This window comes from Pongo pygmaeus, chromosome X (genome assembly GCF_028885625.2).
Source record: "Pongo pygmaeus isolate AG05252 chromosome X, NHGRI_mPonPyg2-v2.0_pri, whole genome shotgun sequence".
Classification (NCBI taxonomy): Eukaryota; Metazoa; Chordata; class Mammalia; order Primates; family Hominidae; genus Pongo; species Pongo pygmaeus.
This window is the reverse complement of record NC_072396.2, coordinates 31286874-31306005: the sequence shown is the minus strand read 5'-3', so window position 1 is coordinate 31306005 and position 19132 is coordinate 31286874. Positions and strand designations below refer to the sequence as shown.

The 19132-nt window shown below is 39.7% G+C and overlaps 1 protein-coding gene across 7 annotated transcripts in view; it reads right to left on the bottom strand.

Moving 5' to 3' along the window:
- The window catches only part of GK (glycerol kinase), a 79220-nt gene that overhangs the window by 43397 nt on the left and 16691 nt on the right, over positions 1–19132 (bottom strand). For all 7 annotated transcript variants that reach the window (XM_054471716.2, XM_054471720.2, XM_054471717.2 and 4 more), the window contains one exon: positions 11587–11664. In XM_054471716.2, the coding sequence (XP_054327691.1) occupies positions 11587–11664 (78 nt within the window). The remainder of the gene's footprint in view (positions 1–11586; positions 11665–19132) is intronic.

The window sequence follows — 19132 nt, the reverse complement described above, 5'->3', positions numbered from 1 at the left end:
CATACGTGTGCATGTGTCTTTATAGCAGCATGATTTATAGTCCTTTGGGTATATACCCAGTAATGGGATGGCTGGGTCGAATGGAATTTCTAGTTCTAGATCCCTGAGGAATCGCCACACTGACTTCCACAAGGGTTGAACTAGTTTACAGTCCCACCAACAGTGTAAAAGTGTTCCTATTTCTCCACATCCTCTCCAGCACCTGTTGTTTCCTGACTTTTTAATGATTGCCATTCTAACTGGTGTGAGATGGTATCTCATTGTGGTTTTGATTTGCATTTCTCTGATGGCCAGTGATGGTGAGCATTTTTTCATGTGTTTTTTGGCTGCATAAATGTCTTCTTTTGAGAAGTGTCTCTTCATGTCCTTCGCCCACTTTTTGATGGGGTTGTTTGTTTTTTTCTTGTAAATTTGTTGGAGTTCATTGTAGATTCTGGATATTAGCCCTTTGTCAGATGAGTAGGTTGCGAAAATGTTCTCCCATTTTGTAGGTTGCCTGTTCACTCTGATGGTAGTTTCCTTTGCTGTGCAGAAGCTCTTTAGTTTAATTAGATCCCATTTGTCAATTTTGGCTTTTGTTGCCATTGCTTTTGTGTTTTAGACATGAAGTCCTTGCCCATGCCTATGTCCTGAATGGTAATGCCTAGGTTTTCTTCTAGGGTTTTTATGGTTTTAGGTCTAACATTTAAGTCTTTAATCCATCTTGAATTGATTTTTGTATAAGGTGTAAGGAAGGGATCCAGTTTCAGCTTTCTACATATGGCTAGCCAGTTTTCCCAGCACCATTTATTAAATAGGGAATCCTTTCCCCATTTCTTGTTTTTGTCAGGTTTGTCAAAGATCAGATACTTGTAGATATGTGGCATTATTTCTGATGGCTCTGTTCTGTTCCATTGATCTATATCTCTGTTTTGGTACCAGTACCATGCTGTTTTGGTTACTGTAGCCTTGTTCTTTAAACAACTAGGTGTAGCCATGTTCTTTAAAATACTAGGTGTGTTCCAATTATATGTTAAAAAAAATCTAAAGAAACCCCCCGATAATCAGATGGTTCCCCAAGTCCCAGTGGCCCTGTGATTCTATTGCTCCTTGGCAAGGACCACTTAGGCACTTTATTCCTCACTTGAAAGTTTGCAGCTATGACTGACAATAGTGGTAAACACAGAGTTAAATCCTCACCACAAAGAATCAAAATACTGGATGTGAAATCAGGGAGACCAAAATTCAATGTTTGGCTTTACCACCAATAAGCTATGTGACTTAGGCAACTCATTTTACCCTTCTTGGTCTGGATTCTCTAAATATAAAATAAGGAGGCTGGACTAGATGGTCTCTAAAGTCTTTCTCCTTCCATTGTTCCATGATCATAGAAACCTGTCATAATAATTACTGTGTTTTTATAGACAGACATTAAGGCAGTTAGAATACCTGGAATGCATTAGTAAAACTGCCAAAGAGAAAAATATCAGTGGTTGGTACACTACCAAGCAATTCACAAATGCTCAAAATTAATTGAATTAAGAACAAAAAAATTAGAAAACTCATTAAAGAAGCTAAGATGGCAGAATTAGATTTGCAGAGAGATTAAAAGCCAAAGAGAAGACTCCCAAGCTGGAGGACTAAGCCCCTTGTGTAGGTAATCTCTGAGAACAATCAAAAGGAATGACAGATCCAGATCTGGCAGCAGAAGTCAATTTCCCCCAACATATAGGACTTGGGAGGCTGGGAAGTGAGCAATAGCCAGAGCACCAATACCTGAGGAAGTACCAGGAGCTGGAACTGAAGAGCCAGAGGGAACAACGGCAACTGGAACTGAAGGGCCAGGAGAAACTGGAGCAGCTGGAGCATTAGAAGAAATAAGGGCAATTCATGCTAGAGATGGCCAGGTTCAAGGTCTCTTGTTGACCATTTAGGAAATGGTAGATCACTTGGGCAAGTTCATCAGAATGAACATTTTTTCTACACATTGGTGTAGAAAAAGAAAAGGAAGAGGCAGGGAGCAGAAAGGGAACAAAGGAAGTCCAGTATGAATCTCTGATTCAATAATATTTCCATTTGGATGAAGACCAGGTAAATACCTGCTTCTTGTTTAGGATGACTCTTCTCTATCTGGCAACATATATGCATCCTAATTAGAAAAGTGGCTCAGGTGGTAATTGACTACTCATTCAACCACTAAATTGAAATGATGGATGATGTACTGAGGGAGCACAATCCTAGAGGATGTTAGAAAGGAATGGCAAGGAGCATGCTACAGTCTGTGTTGTGGCCATCTACACTAAGACATGAAAGGGCTACTTTGGGAAGGCAGGTCCCCAAGAAAGCACTTTCCTGGTAAGATAGCTGGGAGTAAAGGGCACCTCCACAGAAGGGAGCAACGTGTCTAGAGGGAACAGGGGATTGCTAACTTCCAAAGTAATTAGGAAAAAAATAGAAGGAAAATTGATGCTAGGGAGTCCAGAACACTAGACAGCCCACTTCTAGAAGGTATGTCCCTCCCCTTATCTACATCAAGTAAAGCAGAATTAAATGGTCAAGCCCATCAAATAAGTAAGTTAATAAAAATAACTTGGATGATCTGAACTTATTTGTATTAAATAAAGTCACATCCAATCTGTCTGGTAGATTTAGTTTGTTCTGGAAAAAAAAGTTTGAAGAGTGAAGATAAATGTAGTTGCCTCAATCCCCATGGGCTAGACTTAGTGACATAGTAACAAACAGTACAGAGGAATAAATTACTTTTTAAATATTTAGAATAATAAAACCTCATAACTTTCCAGTTTTTCGTTAGTCATGACAATAGAAGGAAAAACAAAATAAAGTAAAAAAAAAAAAACCCACTAAAATCATCTAGCTGATTTCCAGTTGACTAGAAACAAAGGTAAATAATAAATCTTCTCTGAGATGGTCTGTCATGAGCTGCTAGGGTGATAGGAAGTGAGGTGAAGGTGAGGCTCCAGGTTACGGAACACATCCTAAGCACAGACTGCTGACAGTTATACAAAGTGTTATTGGGTTGTTTCTCCCACAAGAGACATGGTAGTAAAACAGATTTAGTTATGGCATTTTACTATTTGTCAAAAGCTAAGCTATTAATTAAGCTGGGTAAGTGGTCATTTGCAAGGTGGAAGAGACTATATTGATGGCTGCCCCTTACCTGATGACATTCTCAGAAACAGGTGGGGCCAAAAGTAAAACAGAGTTGGGAAGGAAAGATTGATTTACATATATGCCAAAAGCCAGGGGCTGAAGCCAGTTTCAGCTCTTGGGTATAAAATGCCAAAATATCAATGACTGACTTGAGTGTGGGTGATCCCAGGTAGGCTCTGCATTTCCCCTAGGAACACCTGTCATGTATAAACCAATCATTTCATCTGGCATTACTGGATGAAAAAGGCTATCAGCCAATTCAGAACAGTGGCCCTAGCTAACAATTACTGAAGCCTTATAGTCCGTCAGGTCCTGGCTTAAGTATCCTACATGGATTAACTCACTGATCTACACCTCAAGTCTATAAGGTCTACACTTTTCATCTCCCCAGTTTAACTGTCAAGGGAACAGGCACAGAATGGTAGGAAGTGGAAAAGCTAGGATCTGAACCCAGAACCTGAATCTAGAATTAAACCTCTAGGTAGGTATAGCCATGATGACGTCACAGTCTTAATGGGATAAAAATAATTATTAAAGATTGGAGAACTCAAAGTTGAAAACTAAGTCAGTTTCTTTTTATTTGGCCAGATTTGAATAATTCAATCACTGCAAAATAAATACAGCAGTATTTCTTTACTCAGGATTGTGGGAGATGTAAGGTTTTCAAAGAATCCTGTGATAATGGAATTTTTTTAATGGAAATTAAGTGGACCTTAATAAAGCTGAAAATTCTAGATTTTACAAAAGTGAAAAACCTTCTCCCACAAAGAACCAATTAAAAAAATACTTTATTGTTTAAAGTTAAGTGTGCTTAGGCGTTTTAGGTGGTTTGTCATCTATGGTTTTCTTTTCTGCTGATTCTTTGAAACATAAGCCAGTTCCAGAAAAGATAAAAGGATTGAGCTCAAGGTTCAGATCACAACTCATGATCACATAGGTTTAATAATTGGCCCAGTATTAACCAGTATGTTAAAAAAATGTAAAAATGATAACCAATCTTTAAAATTGCAACACTCTGCATAAAGAGTTATGTGTGCCATTGGGAACTTTAAATACAACATCTTAGAAAAACATGTTTGCATTACCATTTAAATATAGAAAAATGTTTCAGGGACAACGAAATATTTTTTGTGGGTGGTTTTCTTTAATATCCTAAAAGTGTTAAGCCAGGGACTCTTGCCTTGCTGGATTAGTCCCTACTGTGAATGCTTTTTTTTTTTTTTTTTTTTTTTGAGACGGAGTTTTGCTCTTGTTGCCCAGGCTGGAGTGCAATGGCGCGATCTCAGCTCACTGCAACCTCCACCTCCTGGGTTCAAGCGATTCTCCCGCCTAAGCCTCCCGAGTAGCTGGGATTACAGGCATGCGCTACCACACCCAGCTAATTTTTTGTATTTTTAGTAGAGACGGGGTTTCACCATGTTGGTCAGGCTGGTCTCAAACTCCCAACCTCAGGTGATCCGCCCACCTCGGCCTCCCAAAGTGTTGGGATCATAGGCGTGAGCCACCACGCCTGGCCTATGAATGGTATTTTCATATTAAATCAAGAATTGTGCTCTACAGAAAGCTACCAGAGTGAGGGTCATATTGCTCTATACTTACCATACATACCAATCAACTGCAGTGATGAGTGAGCAAACTTGGCCAATTAGGGGGAAATACAGTTAGGCCATTCTAGTTCGGACAGAACATTTCCCTGGTAGCATCAGTAAAATGTGTGTGTAAACATACTAAACATCACTGATTCAAGCCTTCTCCCACTTCACATTTTAACTACTTGGGTAGTTTTGTGCTTGTTGGTCAGTTTAGTCTGTGGCTTATTTACTTTTTCAATAATAGTTAGAAGACAACAAGTTATGTAGACCATTAATAAAAGCTGCTTTTGGAAGGAAAAGGCTTAGAAAAATGGGTGGGTAGAGGAAACCCCGTAGAAGGGAATATTGAAGATAATGCTAAAAGGGAGACAGAGAAGTACCAGGAAGACTAGGGCAACTGAAGAGAGCCAAGAGAATTCCAAGGCCCGCTTCGGTTCCAGGGCCACAAAGCTCTTGCTGATCCACCAATGAGGTCATTATTGTAAATGCCTGCATCATGGTACACTGGCTGGAAAGCAGTGATGCAAAGTAACACTTCCCCATTTTAGATATCACATTAATGTTTACCTTATTAATCACATAATTAACAGATAAATTCTAAAAATATATAGAACTTGTAAATTAGGCCATCTCTTCCTCAATGGACCCATTTAAATTTTTTTGTTTATGATTGTATCTGATAGAAAAGATGTCAATAAACAAACACACCTTTATTGCAAGCAAAAACAAATAGCCCTTCTCAGTCTTTACCTTCATCAAGCCTATGCCGTGGCCACCAATGATATCCTGAAGTTCTCCTATCTTGGTTTTTCTGTTACTGTAGTGGGAGTGAGTGAATTATTGCTTATCAAGTGTCCCTGAGCCATAAAGAAAGGAGGCCACATAGAAGTTTTTAAAAAGGGAAACATAAGGTGCTCCTCTCATATGCTTGTTTGTAATAAATATTGCTCATCTGGCCGGGTATGGTGGCTCACACCTGTAATCCCAGCACTTTGGGAGGCCGAGATGGGAGGATCACTTGAGGCCAGGAGTTCAAGACCAGCCTACTCAACACAGTGAGACCCTATCTCTATTTAAAATGTATATATTTATATACAGCTATATATATATGCATATATCATCTGTTGTATAATTTAGTAAGACAGAAATAAAGAGGAGAAGGACAGGCATAGAATTACTGAGATTTACAAGAGAAATAGACAACGAAGGAAGAAAACATACAAAGAGAACGCTATGGACTGAATGTATGTGTCTCTTCCAAATTCATATGTTAAAATCTTAACCCCTAATATGATGGTATTAGAGATGGGACCTTTGAGAGATAAATTAGGCCATGAGGGTGGAGCCCTCATTAATGAGATCAGTACCCTCATAAAAAGAGAGAGCTTACTTGCTTTTTATCACTGTCTGCCATATGAGTATGAGAAGACAGTCATCTGCAAACCAGGAAGAAGGTCCTCACTAGACACCAGATGGGTAAGCACCTTGATCTTGAACTTCTAGCTTCCAGAAATGTGAGAAATAAATTTCTAATCTATAAGCCAACCAGTCTATGACATTTTTGTTAAAGTAGCCTGAACCGAGACAGAGAAAAAAGTATAAAACCTACAGACTGTGATATAAACAAAGCAAAAGAAATCCAAAGACAAATATACGTGAAAATCTCATTGTTTCCATCCATCCTACCTTGTGTTGTTTTAGAATAAAACTGCTAAAGATTTAATATTATATTGATATTTTCAACTAAAGACCTACATGGAGATATGACACTTTAGTGTTTTCCTGGATGAAATAAAACTGGAGGCAGAATCTATCTTTGTCATTTCTTAGTGGCTCTCCTCCTTTCCTATTTCCCTTTCTCCTTCTAGCTTCCAAACTCCTATCCTTAGTTTCTGTAGCAGAAAGGCAAGTACAAGGTCTTTCTGGTTTGTCACTATATGCTAAGGGTTATCACAAAACCTAGAACACAGAAAGGCACCTATTCTTTCATTGAATTAATTTTACATTAATTACTATAGTGAGTTCATCCATAATAAATTGAGATTATCACATCTATGTTATCAATTTTCAAGTCTACATTTGGAACCATCTAATTTCTCATTGCCCAGAATTAGCTTCTATTACAAGTTCAATACTCACCTTGTCAAAAACAAGGCCATTTTTTCTCTCAGGTTGGTACCCCCTAAATATTACTTAATTTCCTTCTGTTCTCTCAGGCTGAAAATCTCACAGGCCCGCTTTATTTTCTCCCTCCTCCTTATGCCCTATCCAATGTATAAACAATAAAATTTTTGTTGTTTATAAATTATCCAATCTAGGGTATTTTGTTATAGTAACCTGAATGGACTAAGAGAATGGGTTAGCTGCCTAGTGTATCAAGTCTACACTACTCTGCATAGCTTTTGGTGACCTCTATATCCTCACCAACTCCTAGTATATTTCACTTTCATTTCTTAATAATTTTTTCACCGGATATAGAACTGTATGTGGAAGTTACTTTCTTTGAGTACTTTAAAGGTTTCATTCCATTGCATTCTGACTTCCTTTGTTACCATTGATAACTTAGCTGAAAGTCTTAGGGTCACTCTTTTGAAGGTTATATATCTTTTTTCTTCAGCTACTTCAAAACTTTATATCTTCATATCCCAGCGTAAGTATGGTCTTCTGTATATTTATCTTGCCTAGGGATTATAGTGCTTATTGAATCTACAGCTTGCTATCTTTCATCAGTTTTGAAAAACTTTCTCCCATTATCTGTCAAATGTTATTTCCGCCTCGTTTTTTCTCATTCTTTTCCTTCTGGAAGTCCAATTACAAATATATTAAACTTCTTCACCTTTTCCCATATTTCTCTTACATTCTTTTGTGCATTTTCTAAACTTTTGTTTCTCTGTGCTTCAGTCTAAATATTTTACTCTCTCTCCCAGTTCTGATTTATCTTCCAGCTCACAAATTCATCTTCAGCTATGTCTCCTCTGATGGTAAAACCCCATCAATTGAGCTCTTAATACAGTTTTAGAATGTCCATTTAAACTGGACTTCCAATTCTTTGCCAAGATTATCAATCTCAATCTTGTCAATTAATTCCTTGAACATATTAATTATGGCTATTTTAAAGTCTAAAAACTCTAATATCTGAATTTCTTGAGTCTGTTTCTAATGTCACTTGTTTCTGTTGCTTTTCAGTCACGTTTTGTTTTGTATGAATGGTTTTTTTAAATAGAAAACTAGATAATGCATATGAAAAATTCTAGAGATTATTTAAGGCTCTAGATGATGTTGTCTTCCTCCAGAAAGGATTTACTTTTATTTCTGAAAGGAAGTTAGGCCACTAGCATTAGCAATCTCAGATCATCTTAATCCAATTAGAGTTAAAGATCATTTGAATCTGGGCTTCAATTCCTGTGAGGGTTGGTTTATTTTCAGTTTACCTCACTTCCAGGATTTGACCTTTCACAGTTCCAGTCCAAAGTCTGGGATTTTACCAACACTCATCCCCACCCTTGGCAGCCCTTGACTTCACCTTTTGCCTCCTTATCTTTATGGACCTGCAAAAGTGTGGCTTAGCCTGTCAGATACTCCTTTCAGAACCTACCGATATCTCCAGGAGATAAGCAACACCAAATGCTAGGCTTATGTCTCTGGGCTTTCCTTCTGTCCTCACTGCCTTGGTAGCCTTCCAGTTCTTCAGAATTTTATTTCATTTTCATCCAGCTTTTCTGGCTGTTCTCAGCATACTGGTGTGTTTGAAACAACCCATTCCACCATCATGGGATGGCTAAACTCTCCTTTATCATCTGTTTTGCCTCAAGCTGCCCCGTGTTTTAAGTCTACACTTCTACACTACACTGCATGGCTTTCAGCCCCCTCTATATCCTCACCAACCCCTGTCTACCCAAATTAGAACACAAGCTTTAAGGTTGGAGAGTGTTTATGTTTAAACTGTGGCTTTACTCTACTTATAGCTACATGCCATTGGACAAGTTATAGAGCTTTTCCACAATTAATTTATAAAATAGGGGTAGTAAAATCTGTTTCACAGGGTCAGTGAGATTAAATAATATGGGTAAAATACTTAGCACAATCCCAAAGTAATAGCAGTTAGCACTTACTGAGTATCATTATCGCTGCTAGTTCTACTAAAAATAAAAAAAAAAATGAGTCAACCTATGCATGAAACTCATCCATTTCTTTACTCTGGCAAAATATATGTACACATTTTCACCTTCATAGCTTGTTCACATTATTCCTCAATTTTCTCTTTTCCTAATGCAATCCAATATACGCTTCAAGGCCCAAGTGAAGTTCAACCTCCACTGTGAAAAGTATGCTAAAATTTCAAAATCCATACTGATATGTACTTGCTCTAAGTCCTATTCAACTTATCAACACATGATTTATCAACTATTCCCTAATTTTGTTTTATGGATTGTTCCCTAATCTAGTTTTCTCTTTCCAAAACTAGATTATAAAGTGCTTAAAAAAACAGCCAATATAATTTGTATCCTTTATAGTACCCAGGATAACATCAAACATATAAGAGGTTCTCAAAACATGTATGTGGCTCAGGATAGAAGAAAAGACTTCCTCATATCCTATGAACATTTGAATTAATACTGCAAAGCACGTAGAATGGGGGGAGGGGTGCAGAGGGACACAGGCAGAAGAGAAGGAAATAAGTAAATAAGCACATCACAGAAAGATTTTCTAGTAAAACATTTACTTAAATCTTTACTGTAAGCATAACTTCAGCTTACCTAGTTGCATTATTTGAAAAATAACAATTCAAAGTTCAAAGTTCCATTTTTACAATTCAATGTTTAGAATTTAACTGGAACTGGCCGGGCATGCCAAGGTGGGCAGATCACCTGAGGTCGGGAGTTTGAGACCAGTCGGGCCAACATGGTGAAACCCTCTCTCTACCGAAAATACAAAAATTAGCCGGGCATAATGGTGCACACCTATAATCCCAGCTACTTGGGAGGCCGAGGCACGAAAATCACTTGAACCTGAGAGATAGAGCGAGCCGAGATTGCACCACTGCACTCCTGCCTGAGTGAAAGAGAAGACTCTGTCTCAAAAAAAGAAAAAAAAAAAAAAAAAAGCTCAGAATTTAACTGGAACTTTCTGGTTTGCCTGAGTAGGCTCTTCCTTTCATTAAGAAAACAAGAGAAAGTAAAACCTTAACTAGTTCAGGAAGTTAGCTAACACTGATCTATCAAAGGATACTCTCCTAAATATTAGTCATTAAATAGTCAGTCTTATATTCAAAATGAATTACTCATGAGAATGAGAACAAAATAAACATTTAAAACATGTACTTCTGGCTGGGCGTGGTGGCTCACACCTGTAATCCCAGCACTTTGGGAGGCTGAGATGGGTGGATCACTAGAGGTCAGGAGTTCAAGACCAGCCTGGCCAACATGGTGAAACCCCATCCCTACTAAAAATACAAAAAAAAAAAAAAAATAGCTGGGCGTGGTGGTGGGTGCCTGTGATCCCAGCTACTGGGGAGGCTGAGGCAGGAGAATCGCTTGAACCCAGGAGGTGGAGGTTGCAGTGAGCCGAGATTGTGCCATTGCACCCCAGCCTGGGCAACAGCAAGACTGTCTCAAAAAAAAACCAGAAAAAAAAAAAAAAAACCACCACAGAAAAAGATGTACTAAAAGGATCTTTAGTTGTAATTCTTTCAAATTTTTTGAGAATTTAATTTTTTATCATAAATACAGAAAACATACTAAATGCTTTCTTATAATACAATAACATTAAATACTTTAACTTTTAATAAAGATTATTCCCCCAAAATTATCCCCTTTCTGATAATTTCTGATTCCATTCCCCATCCCACAACTTAGTATTTTATTGATAAAAAATTGTGCTTTGCTATCTGACACAATGAAGTCTTTTAGTGATTGTAATTTAGAACAAAATTTTCCTTTTATGAAGTGGTAGTATCATTTGGTGTTCAACAACTGTCATGCTAATAATGATGCTAAAATATACTCAGGATCATTTACACCTAATAAGTTGTGATACCTAAAAGTGGTATATTTGAGATTTGGGGTTTTTTAATCCCTGCTCAAATAGCCACATTTGTAGCAGAAGCAGCTAAAATTCGAATATTCTATTTTTATAACCTTAGAAGAATAATTCAAGTTCCTAGATGGAAAGACAAACACACAAATACTTTATAGAAAAATGACTGTGAACATATGTAATTTTAATTTTTTGAGGGTAAGGAGGTAAGATCTCTTTTAGATGTCGCAAACAGCAGGGGTTATAAAACAATTTGGCAAACATTCACTCATTTGTAAGACAATCTGCAAGAGGAGAGAGCATGGGAGAGTTAATTCAATATGTGAATATGTATGATCCAAAAATGGTAAATATACAACAGTTAATTTCTTAGCAGACTCTTCTGCCCATCCCATCAAGATTATAGGCACCATGACTGCATGTTTTTTTTTTTTTTGAGACGGAGTCTCACTCTCTTGCCCAGGCTGGAGTGCAATGGCAAGGTCTTGGCTCACTGCAACCTCTGCCTCCCAGGTTCAAGCAATTCTCCTGCTTCAGCCTCCCGAGTAGCTGGGACTACAGGTGTGTGCCACCACACCTGGCTAATTTTTGTATTTTTAGTAGAGACGGGGTTTCACCATGTTGGCCAGGATGGTCTTGAACTCCTGACCTCGTGATCCACCCGCCTCAGTCTCCCAAAGTGCTGGGATTACAGGCGTGAGCCACCACGCCTGGCGACTGCATGCTTTTTTAGCAAGATATTTTAATATGACCACATTTGCAATGTGAAGAAAGGCCCTACATTTGACATCCATGCATGACAGCTTACCCACAGCATTGTAGAGAGGCTCTCCAGTTATCTTGTCCCAGACTACAGTGGTTTCCCTCTGGTTGCTGACACCGATAGCTTTAAAGAGAAAGTTAAATAGAAGGAAGTTGAAAATTTAACAAGTAGGAAACTACTTCAGGAAAACAGCTCTCATCTTACTAGAGACACAACTAAACACAGCAAATCAAAAAAATATTTGAAACATTTGTAGTGATATTAGTTTATTTTCTTTGAGTGGCTCCAGAAAAAGTCAATACCCAATGCCAAGTGGTTCTTTTCATTTCTACATACTCCTTCCAGCTTTACTACTAGCACGCAATGATGGACCCAGATCAATGCCCAAATAAAAGGCACGTTGGTTGCTTTAAGGAATGCAATAACTTTACAAATTTATAATACCCAATTTATTATTCTGAGCAGACCAATAATCAACTCATTCATTTGTTTACCAATTGCTACATGAAATTTTCCTCCCTATGTGTGTGCATTTGTGTGTGTGTGTGTGTGTGTGTGCATGTACATGCCTACATTTTAAGAAAATAGCTATGGACAATATCCTTCATGCTGAGCATCCTTATATTATGGTTTGTTAGAAATTCAGTTTTATTCCTGTATTTTAATACGTCACAATACATAAGAATTTGAATCAGGCATAAATATAATATATAATGGCATTTACATTATATTGACCTACATAAAACATGTACTGTATTTAGTGTAAAAAACACTAACCCACACTATCTTATTCAATTCAGCTTGGCTGAGCTAAATTGGAGGTTTTCAGACTTGATTGTACTTTAGAATCAACTGAGGAGCTCTTAAAAAATACCAATGCCCAAGCCCTGGTCAAAACATTCCAATTTAACTGACCTGGGATGGGATGTGAGCATTGGTATGGGTTCCTAAAACTTCCCCAGGTGATTCTAATGTGCATCCTGGATAGAACACACTTGGCTAAAGGATCCAGCTCTTCCACAATTTAAGATTAGGACAGACCTTAAAGGCTGTATAAGCAAAAATACTTCTCAAGCTCAAATCTTCTCTAGAATCACCTGTCATATGACCATCCAGACAGCACTTCTAGTAACAAGATATTCACTACATCTCTCAAGGCAGAGCAATCTCTATTGGACAACTTTGGTGCTTTTTTCTTTTTGTAAATCCACCAGACTGGAAAATGTAGCAAGACCTCATCTCTACAAAAAAATAAAATAATTAGCCAGATGCGGTAGTACACAACTGTAGTCCTAGCCACTCGGGGCTGAGGCAGGAGGATGGCTTGAGCCCAGGAGTTCAAGACCACCCTCGGCAATGTAGCAAAACCCAGTCTCTATAAAAAATTTTTAAAAATTAGCCAGATGGCCTGGCGTGGTGGCTTGCACCCATAATCACAGCACTTTGGGAGGCCGAGGCAGGTGGATCACCTGAGGTCAGGAGCTCAAGACCAGCCTGGCCAACATGGCAAAACCCTGTCTCTACTAAAAATACAAAAAATTAGCCAGGCGTGGTGGCATGTGCCTGTAATCCCAGCTACTCAGGAGGCTGAGGCAGGAGAATCGCTTGAACCCAGGAGGCGGAGGTTGCAGTGAGCTGAGATTGCGCCACTGCCCTCCAGCCTGGGGGACAGAGGGAGACTGTATCTCAAAAAAAAAAAAAAAAAAATTCGCCAGGTGTGGCGGTGTGTTCCTTTAGTCCCAGCTACTCAGGAGGATTCCTTAAGCCCAGGAGTTCAAGACCAGCCTAGGCAACATAGTTGGACCTTATTTCTACAAAAAAATTTTAAAAATTAGGGGGGTATGGTGGTGCATGCCTGTAGTCCCAGCTACTCAGGAGGATTGCTTGAGCCCAGGAGTTTGGGGTTGCAGTGAGCTATGATGGTGCCACTGCACTCCAGACTGGGCAACATAGTTAGATCCTGTCTCAAAAAAAAAAAAAAAAAAAGAATAAAAATCATTTTCTGTGGCCGGGCGCGGTGGCTCATGTCTGTAATCCCAGCACTTTGGGAGGCCGAGGTGGGTGGATCCTGAGGTCAGGAGATCAAGACCAACCTGGCTAACACAGTGAAACCCCATCTCTACTAAAAATACAAAAAAAATTAGCCAGGTGTGGTGGTGGGCGCCTGTAGTCCCAGCTACTCAAGAGGCTGAGGCAGGAGAATGGCATGAACCTGGGAGGTGGAGCTTGCAGTGAGCCAAAATCGGGCCACTGCACTCCTGCCTGGGTGACAGAGCAAGACTCTGTCTCAAAAAAAAAAAAAAAAAAAAAAAATCATTTTTTGTGTAGCTTCCACCTCCTGATCTTAGTCATATTCTTTGGAGATATATAGAATAAGGGTAATCCTTCTACATGCCAGTCTTTCAAAACTTGAAGCAGTTCTTTTGTACCTCAAGTCTTCTCTTCTGCTGTGTAGGCTAAACAATCCAATTTCCTTCAACTGACCCCACCTAAACACGGCATGGTTTAAAGTCCCTTTATCACCACACCTAGGAACATGCAAGTATATGTCCACATCACTCAAATTGTACGCCCAGAATAAAACACAATACTCTAGGAATGTTCTGACCAGCACAGAGCTGAGGGGGAACATCAGCTCCCTTGTTCTAATACTATTTATCCAATGCAGATTGACTTACTTTATTCAACATCTTTTCTAAAACTACCTATTGGGTGGTATGCTCACTAACTGGGTGACGGGTCTGTACCCCAAACCTCAGCATCATGCAGTATACCTACATAACAAACCTGCACATGTACCCTCTGTATCTAGAAGTTTATATATATATATATATTTTTTTTTTTAATATTTTCTAGAGATACAAAGATGATTGAGATTCTACTCCAAAGAAATGTAGAGGCATAGGGTATAGAGAAGAGATTCTGGGTAAGACAAAAATGTTTATAAAAGTAAATAAAGAAGAGAAAGGAGAATGAGGGGATGGATGGGGCTGGGAATCAATGGGGACTTGGTTCTGACTGATGTAGTGACAGGAGAGGATGGATTACCAACACAAGTGGAGGGAGGAGCTCCAAGTAGGGCAGAAGGCTATTGCTGTCCTTGTGATGAAGGAAAGTTGGCAGGAGATCCAGATATTAAGCACAGGAACAGGAAGGTGAGGATTTAAGGCCGCAGAGCCTCAACTTTCTCCATGAAGCAGGAGGTAGGGTTATCTGCCAAAACAGGGCAAGAGTTTGGGGCACCATTCAGTAGAGCTCAGGCTCTGAGGCCAGATAGCTGGGATTCAAATTCCAATTCCTGTGCTTCCTAGCGGTGTGACTCTGGGTCTCAGTTTTGTGTCTTGTGAAATGGAGAGAATAATAGTTCCAACTTTACAGTGTTACAGTGAGGAGTCAATGTATATTAAAACACACGACTGGTACACAGTAAGCACTCAGTAAATGTTACCTACTGCTGCTGCCACGGTCATTATTATTGAGAAGAGAGTAGAGTAACAGTTTCAGAGAATGGGACTGAGCTAAGGAGGGCAAATAAAGGAATTCTGCAGCAGCTCTATGGGTACATATTGTGAATGTAATTTTTTTGTGTGTGACAACTTTACAACATGGGATCACAATGAACTCATGGTCAACCAAAATCTCCTATTCCTCCTCACTATGTTAATTTTACCATCAATAAGCTGGCTGCTTTCTTACTCACAATCCTTGAGTCACTATTCTACGCCTCTCATGCTACCTATCTTTACTGGGTCATTTTAACTTTTCTTCAGAATCTAATTTAGAGCTATTTCAATCTGATTCTTCAGTCACGGGTTCCTCCCTGGGCATTCCTTTTTTCTCTTCTATCTTAATTGGATTCCTTTATGCCAAGTAAAATTGCTTTGCTTGCAGACAAAGTCCAGTGAAACAGCTTCCCAGGATTCTCTGCCAGCCACAAACATGTCTTTATTACCCATTTCTCCCCAGGGCACACAAGTCTTATATGTGAACTTATCTCTGAACTTTTTCAACATTCCAGTGTCTTGTCATTCCTACCCTAAAATCCTCTATGTTTTTTAAAGAAAACGTTGCCAACTGCTAATCTCAGCACATGTGCCACTCCTAATGGTTCCTAATTTTAATTCCTTCTTTCTTGGAATAACACATTCAGGTTTTATAATTCTCCACTACTACTCATGTGCACCACTTAAGATAATATGAAAGTCACATGCATAAAACATGTATTTCCTGGCCTCAAAGTCTTTCATTTACGGATATCATAACCATTATCATATATTGTATTGCTCTTGCATTTACCAGCTTCATACTTTACCCACATATTCTCTTTGGGGGCACTTTTCTCTACACTGAATGTCAGTAGTAAAATTAAACTAGTTAAAAGCTACACTCAAAATCCCTGGTTAATTTTTCTTAAAATTTTCCATGAAGTTATAATCACAGTTAAGAAAATACACCTTAGAAAAAAGGGCCTTTGAAAATACTCCAGGATGTTAATAATTGTTGTCTTGGTAGAATTATGGATGAGATGCATCCTTTTTTAAAATTAAAATCATAACGTATAATTATAACACATTTTTTGGGAGAAAACTAAAAACACACAGAACAAAATAATAAGAGCTTCAGAGGAAGGTTCTCTGGCTACAAAAAGTAATACCATGTGGGAAGAGAGATAAAGCTTTTTATTTTCTTTTTTTTTTTGAGACAGAGTTTCGATGTTGTTGCCCAGGCTGGAGCGCAGTGGCACGATCTCGGCTCACCGGAACCTCTGCCTCCCTGGTTCAAGTGATTCTCCTGCCTCAGCCTCCCGAGTAGCTGGGATTACAGGCATGCGCCACCATGCCCGGCTAATTTTGTATTTTTTAGTAGAGACAGGGTTTCTCCATGTTGGTCAGGCTGATCTCGAACTCCAGACCTCAGGTGATCTGCCCGCCTCAGTCTCCCAAAGTGTTGGGATTACAGGCGTGAGCCACCGCGCCCGGCCTAATAAAGCTTTTTAAAACAGGCTCTAGAAGATGTGTACTTGAGGTGGGTTGGAAAAATTGCAAATGAGATGTGGCTGCTGCTGGAAACATTTTGGAGAACGAGGTGCCTTCCTGAAACCCCTGAGAGGCCCCTGACAGTGTGAGTCTAAGAGGTGGTAGAAATGTGTGTGAATATGTTGGGTAGGGCAAGGCAGTGGAGGAATGGATATGTGGGTTTCCCTTTTCTCTAACAGGGAAATAATTGTTTTAGATACAAGATAATCTAATCTCTGAGAATTTTATGCTCTCAAATTTGAAAGAGTTTATGTTGTGCTTTGGTTCTATCACATGAATGAATATGTAACTCTTTTTTTTTTTTTTTTTTTTTTGAGACGGAGTTTCGCTCTTGTTCCCCAGGCTGGAGTACAATGGCATGATCTCGGCTCGGTGTGATCTCGGCTCACTGCTAACTCTGCCTCCTGGGTTCAAGCGCTTTTCCCTGCTTCAGCCTCGTGAGTAGCTGGGATTACAGGCATGAGCCACCATGCCCAGTTAATGTTGTATTTTTAGTAGAGACGGAGTTTCTCCAAGTTGGTTAGGCTGGTCTCGAACTCCCAACCTCAGGGGATCCACCCTCCTCGGCCTCCCAAAGTGCTGGGATTACAGGTGTGAGCCACCATGCCCAGCCATAACTCTTTATATTTTGTAATTGCTACTGTAGTTCTTTATACTTTGTAATTCCTTGAGCCCAGTAACAGGCAAACAGAGCTGACTCTACCGCTAGAAGGAAAGAAGCAGTCTATTTAATTGCCTTGGGCAATTAAATAGTGTGTGCTGCTCAGTTGGAGAGTGAATTTTAATTTTGGAGGCACTGTTCCTAGAGACCTGAAATCAACAAACCTTCTGTCAGATAAGGACAACAAAACCAGTGAAATGGAAATTTGCCAAAGAAATACCAGACACGAAGAACTCTTAATGACTGTCAGGTAGGACTCTAAATGATATCACTCTTCAGTTGGCAAAGTTAATTTACTTGCCACACAAGAAATAAAAACAGAAGTGGTTTGTGAGATTACCATCAGTGTGGCTCAGGAAAAAGAACAATGGTCTAGGAGTCAGGAGAGCTGTGCTTTAAAGCTAATCCACCACTAAAAAGCTACATAACCTGCAGTTAAGTCCTCTTCCCTAATTTGCAGATAGAGGGAGCTGGTCTAGTTGACTGAAGATCCTTTACAGTGTTTTTTTTTTTTTTTTTTTTTTTGAGATGGAGTTTCGCTCTTGTTGCCCAAGCTGGAGTACAATGGCGCCATCTCGGCTCACTGCAACCTCTGCCTCCCAGGTTCAAGAGATTCTCCTGCCTTAGCCTCCCGAGTAGCTGGGATTACAGGTGTGCGCCACCACGCCCAGCTAATTTTTTGTATTTTTAGTAGAGACAGGGTTTCACCATGTTGGCCAGGCTGGTCTCGACCTCCTGACCTCAGGTGATCTGCCTGCCTCGACCTCCCAAAGTGCTGGGATTACACGCATGAGCCACTGTGCGCCCAGCCTTTTTTGCTGGTTTTGTTTTTTTGAGACAAAGTCTTGCTCTATTGCCCAGGCTGGAGTACAGTGGGGCAATCTCGGCTCACCACAACCTCTGCCTCCCGGGTTCAAGCGATTCTCCTGCCTCAACCTCCCAAGTAGCTGGGATTACAGGCGCCCATGACCACGCCTGGCTAATTTTTGCATTTTCAGTAGAAACAGGGTTTCACCATGTTGGCCAGGCTGGTCTCAAACTCCTGACCTCGTGATCCGCCCACCTTGGCCTCCCAAAGTGCTGGGATTACAGGCGTGAGCCACTGCACCCGGCCTCCTTTACAGCTTTAACAGTTTGTGATATAGAGTTCTATACAGGCAAGTAAAAGCTTGGTCCTTGGCAATGCCAATTGGATAAATTTTCTGGGAAAAAAAAATAGTACAACTGGCCTGGTATGGAGGAGATTGTGGGATGTTCTCTTCTGTGGCCAGAGGATGGTAACTGTACAGATGGAAGTGCTGGGTCAGTTTGGCTCAGATGTGGACTTCACACTGGCCAGACACAGAGGAGTATAGAGAAGCTGCCTGTTCAATTCTTAGACCAGGTAGCGCAAGTGGAAGACAAATCACTTGGGCAGGAGTTGTGTGTCATCTTCACATAACCGTAAAAACAAGAGAAAAAGGAATAGCATCCAAGTGGGTCCAGAAAGCCAACACATCACAACCTACCTTACCTGTAAGGGAGGTAGAATGATGTCAAAGCCATGGTCAATCACCCTGGACTCTACATTCTAAACATGGCTTTAAGCTGCCTGGATTACCTACATCTTTGGTAATTTTGACAAGAGTGTGCCACTGATTGCCTATTATTTGTTTGCACTGTTTAGACTGTGAGAAGTGCAAGAACAGCTCAAGGAAATGATCAACAACAATTACTAACGCACAACTCATCTAAAGTTCAGGACTACAACCCTAAGAGAAGTTTGAAGCCCTTCCACTTAGATGTAGGGATAAAAGGAGGATAGGATTAATATGTGCATGATATTAAAAGTTGTGAATAAAATATCAAATTATACTTTTAAAAAATCTGCAATAACAGAAATAACTCTATTATT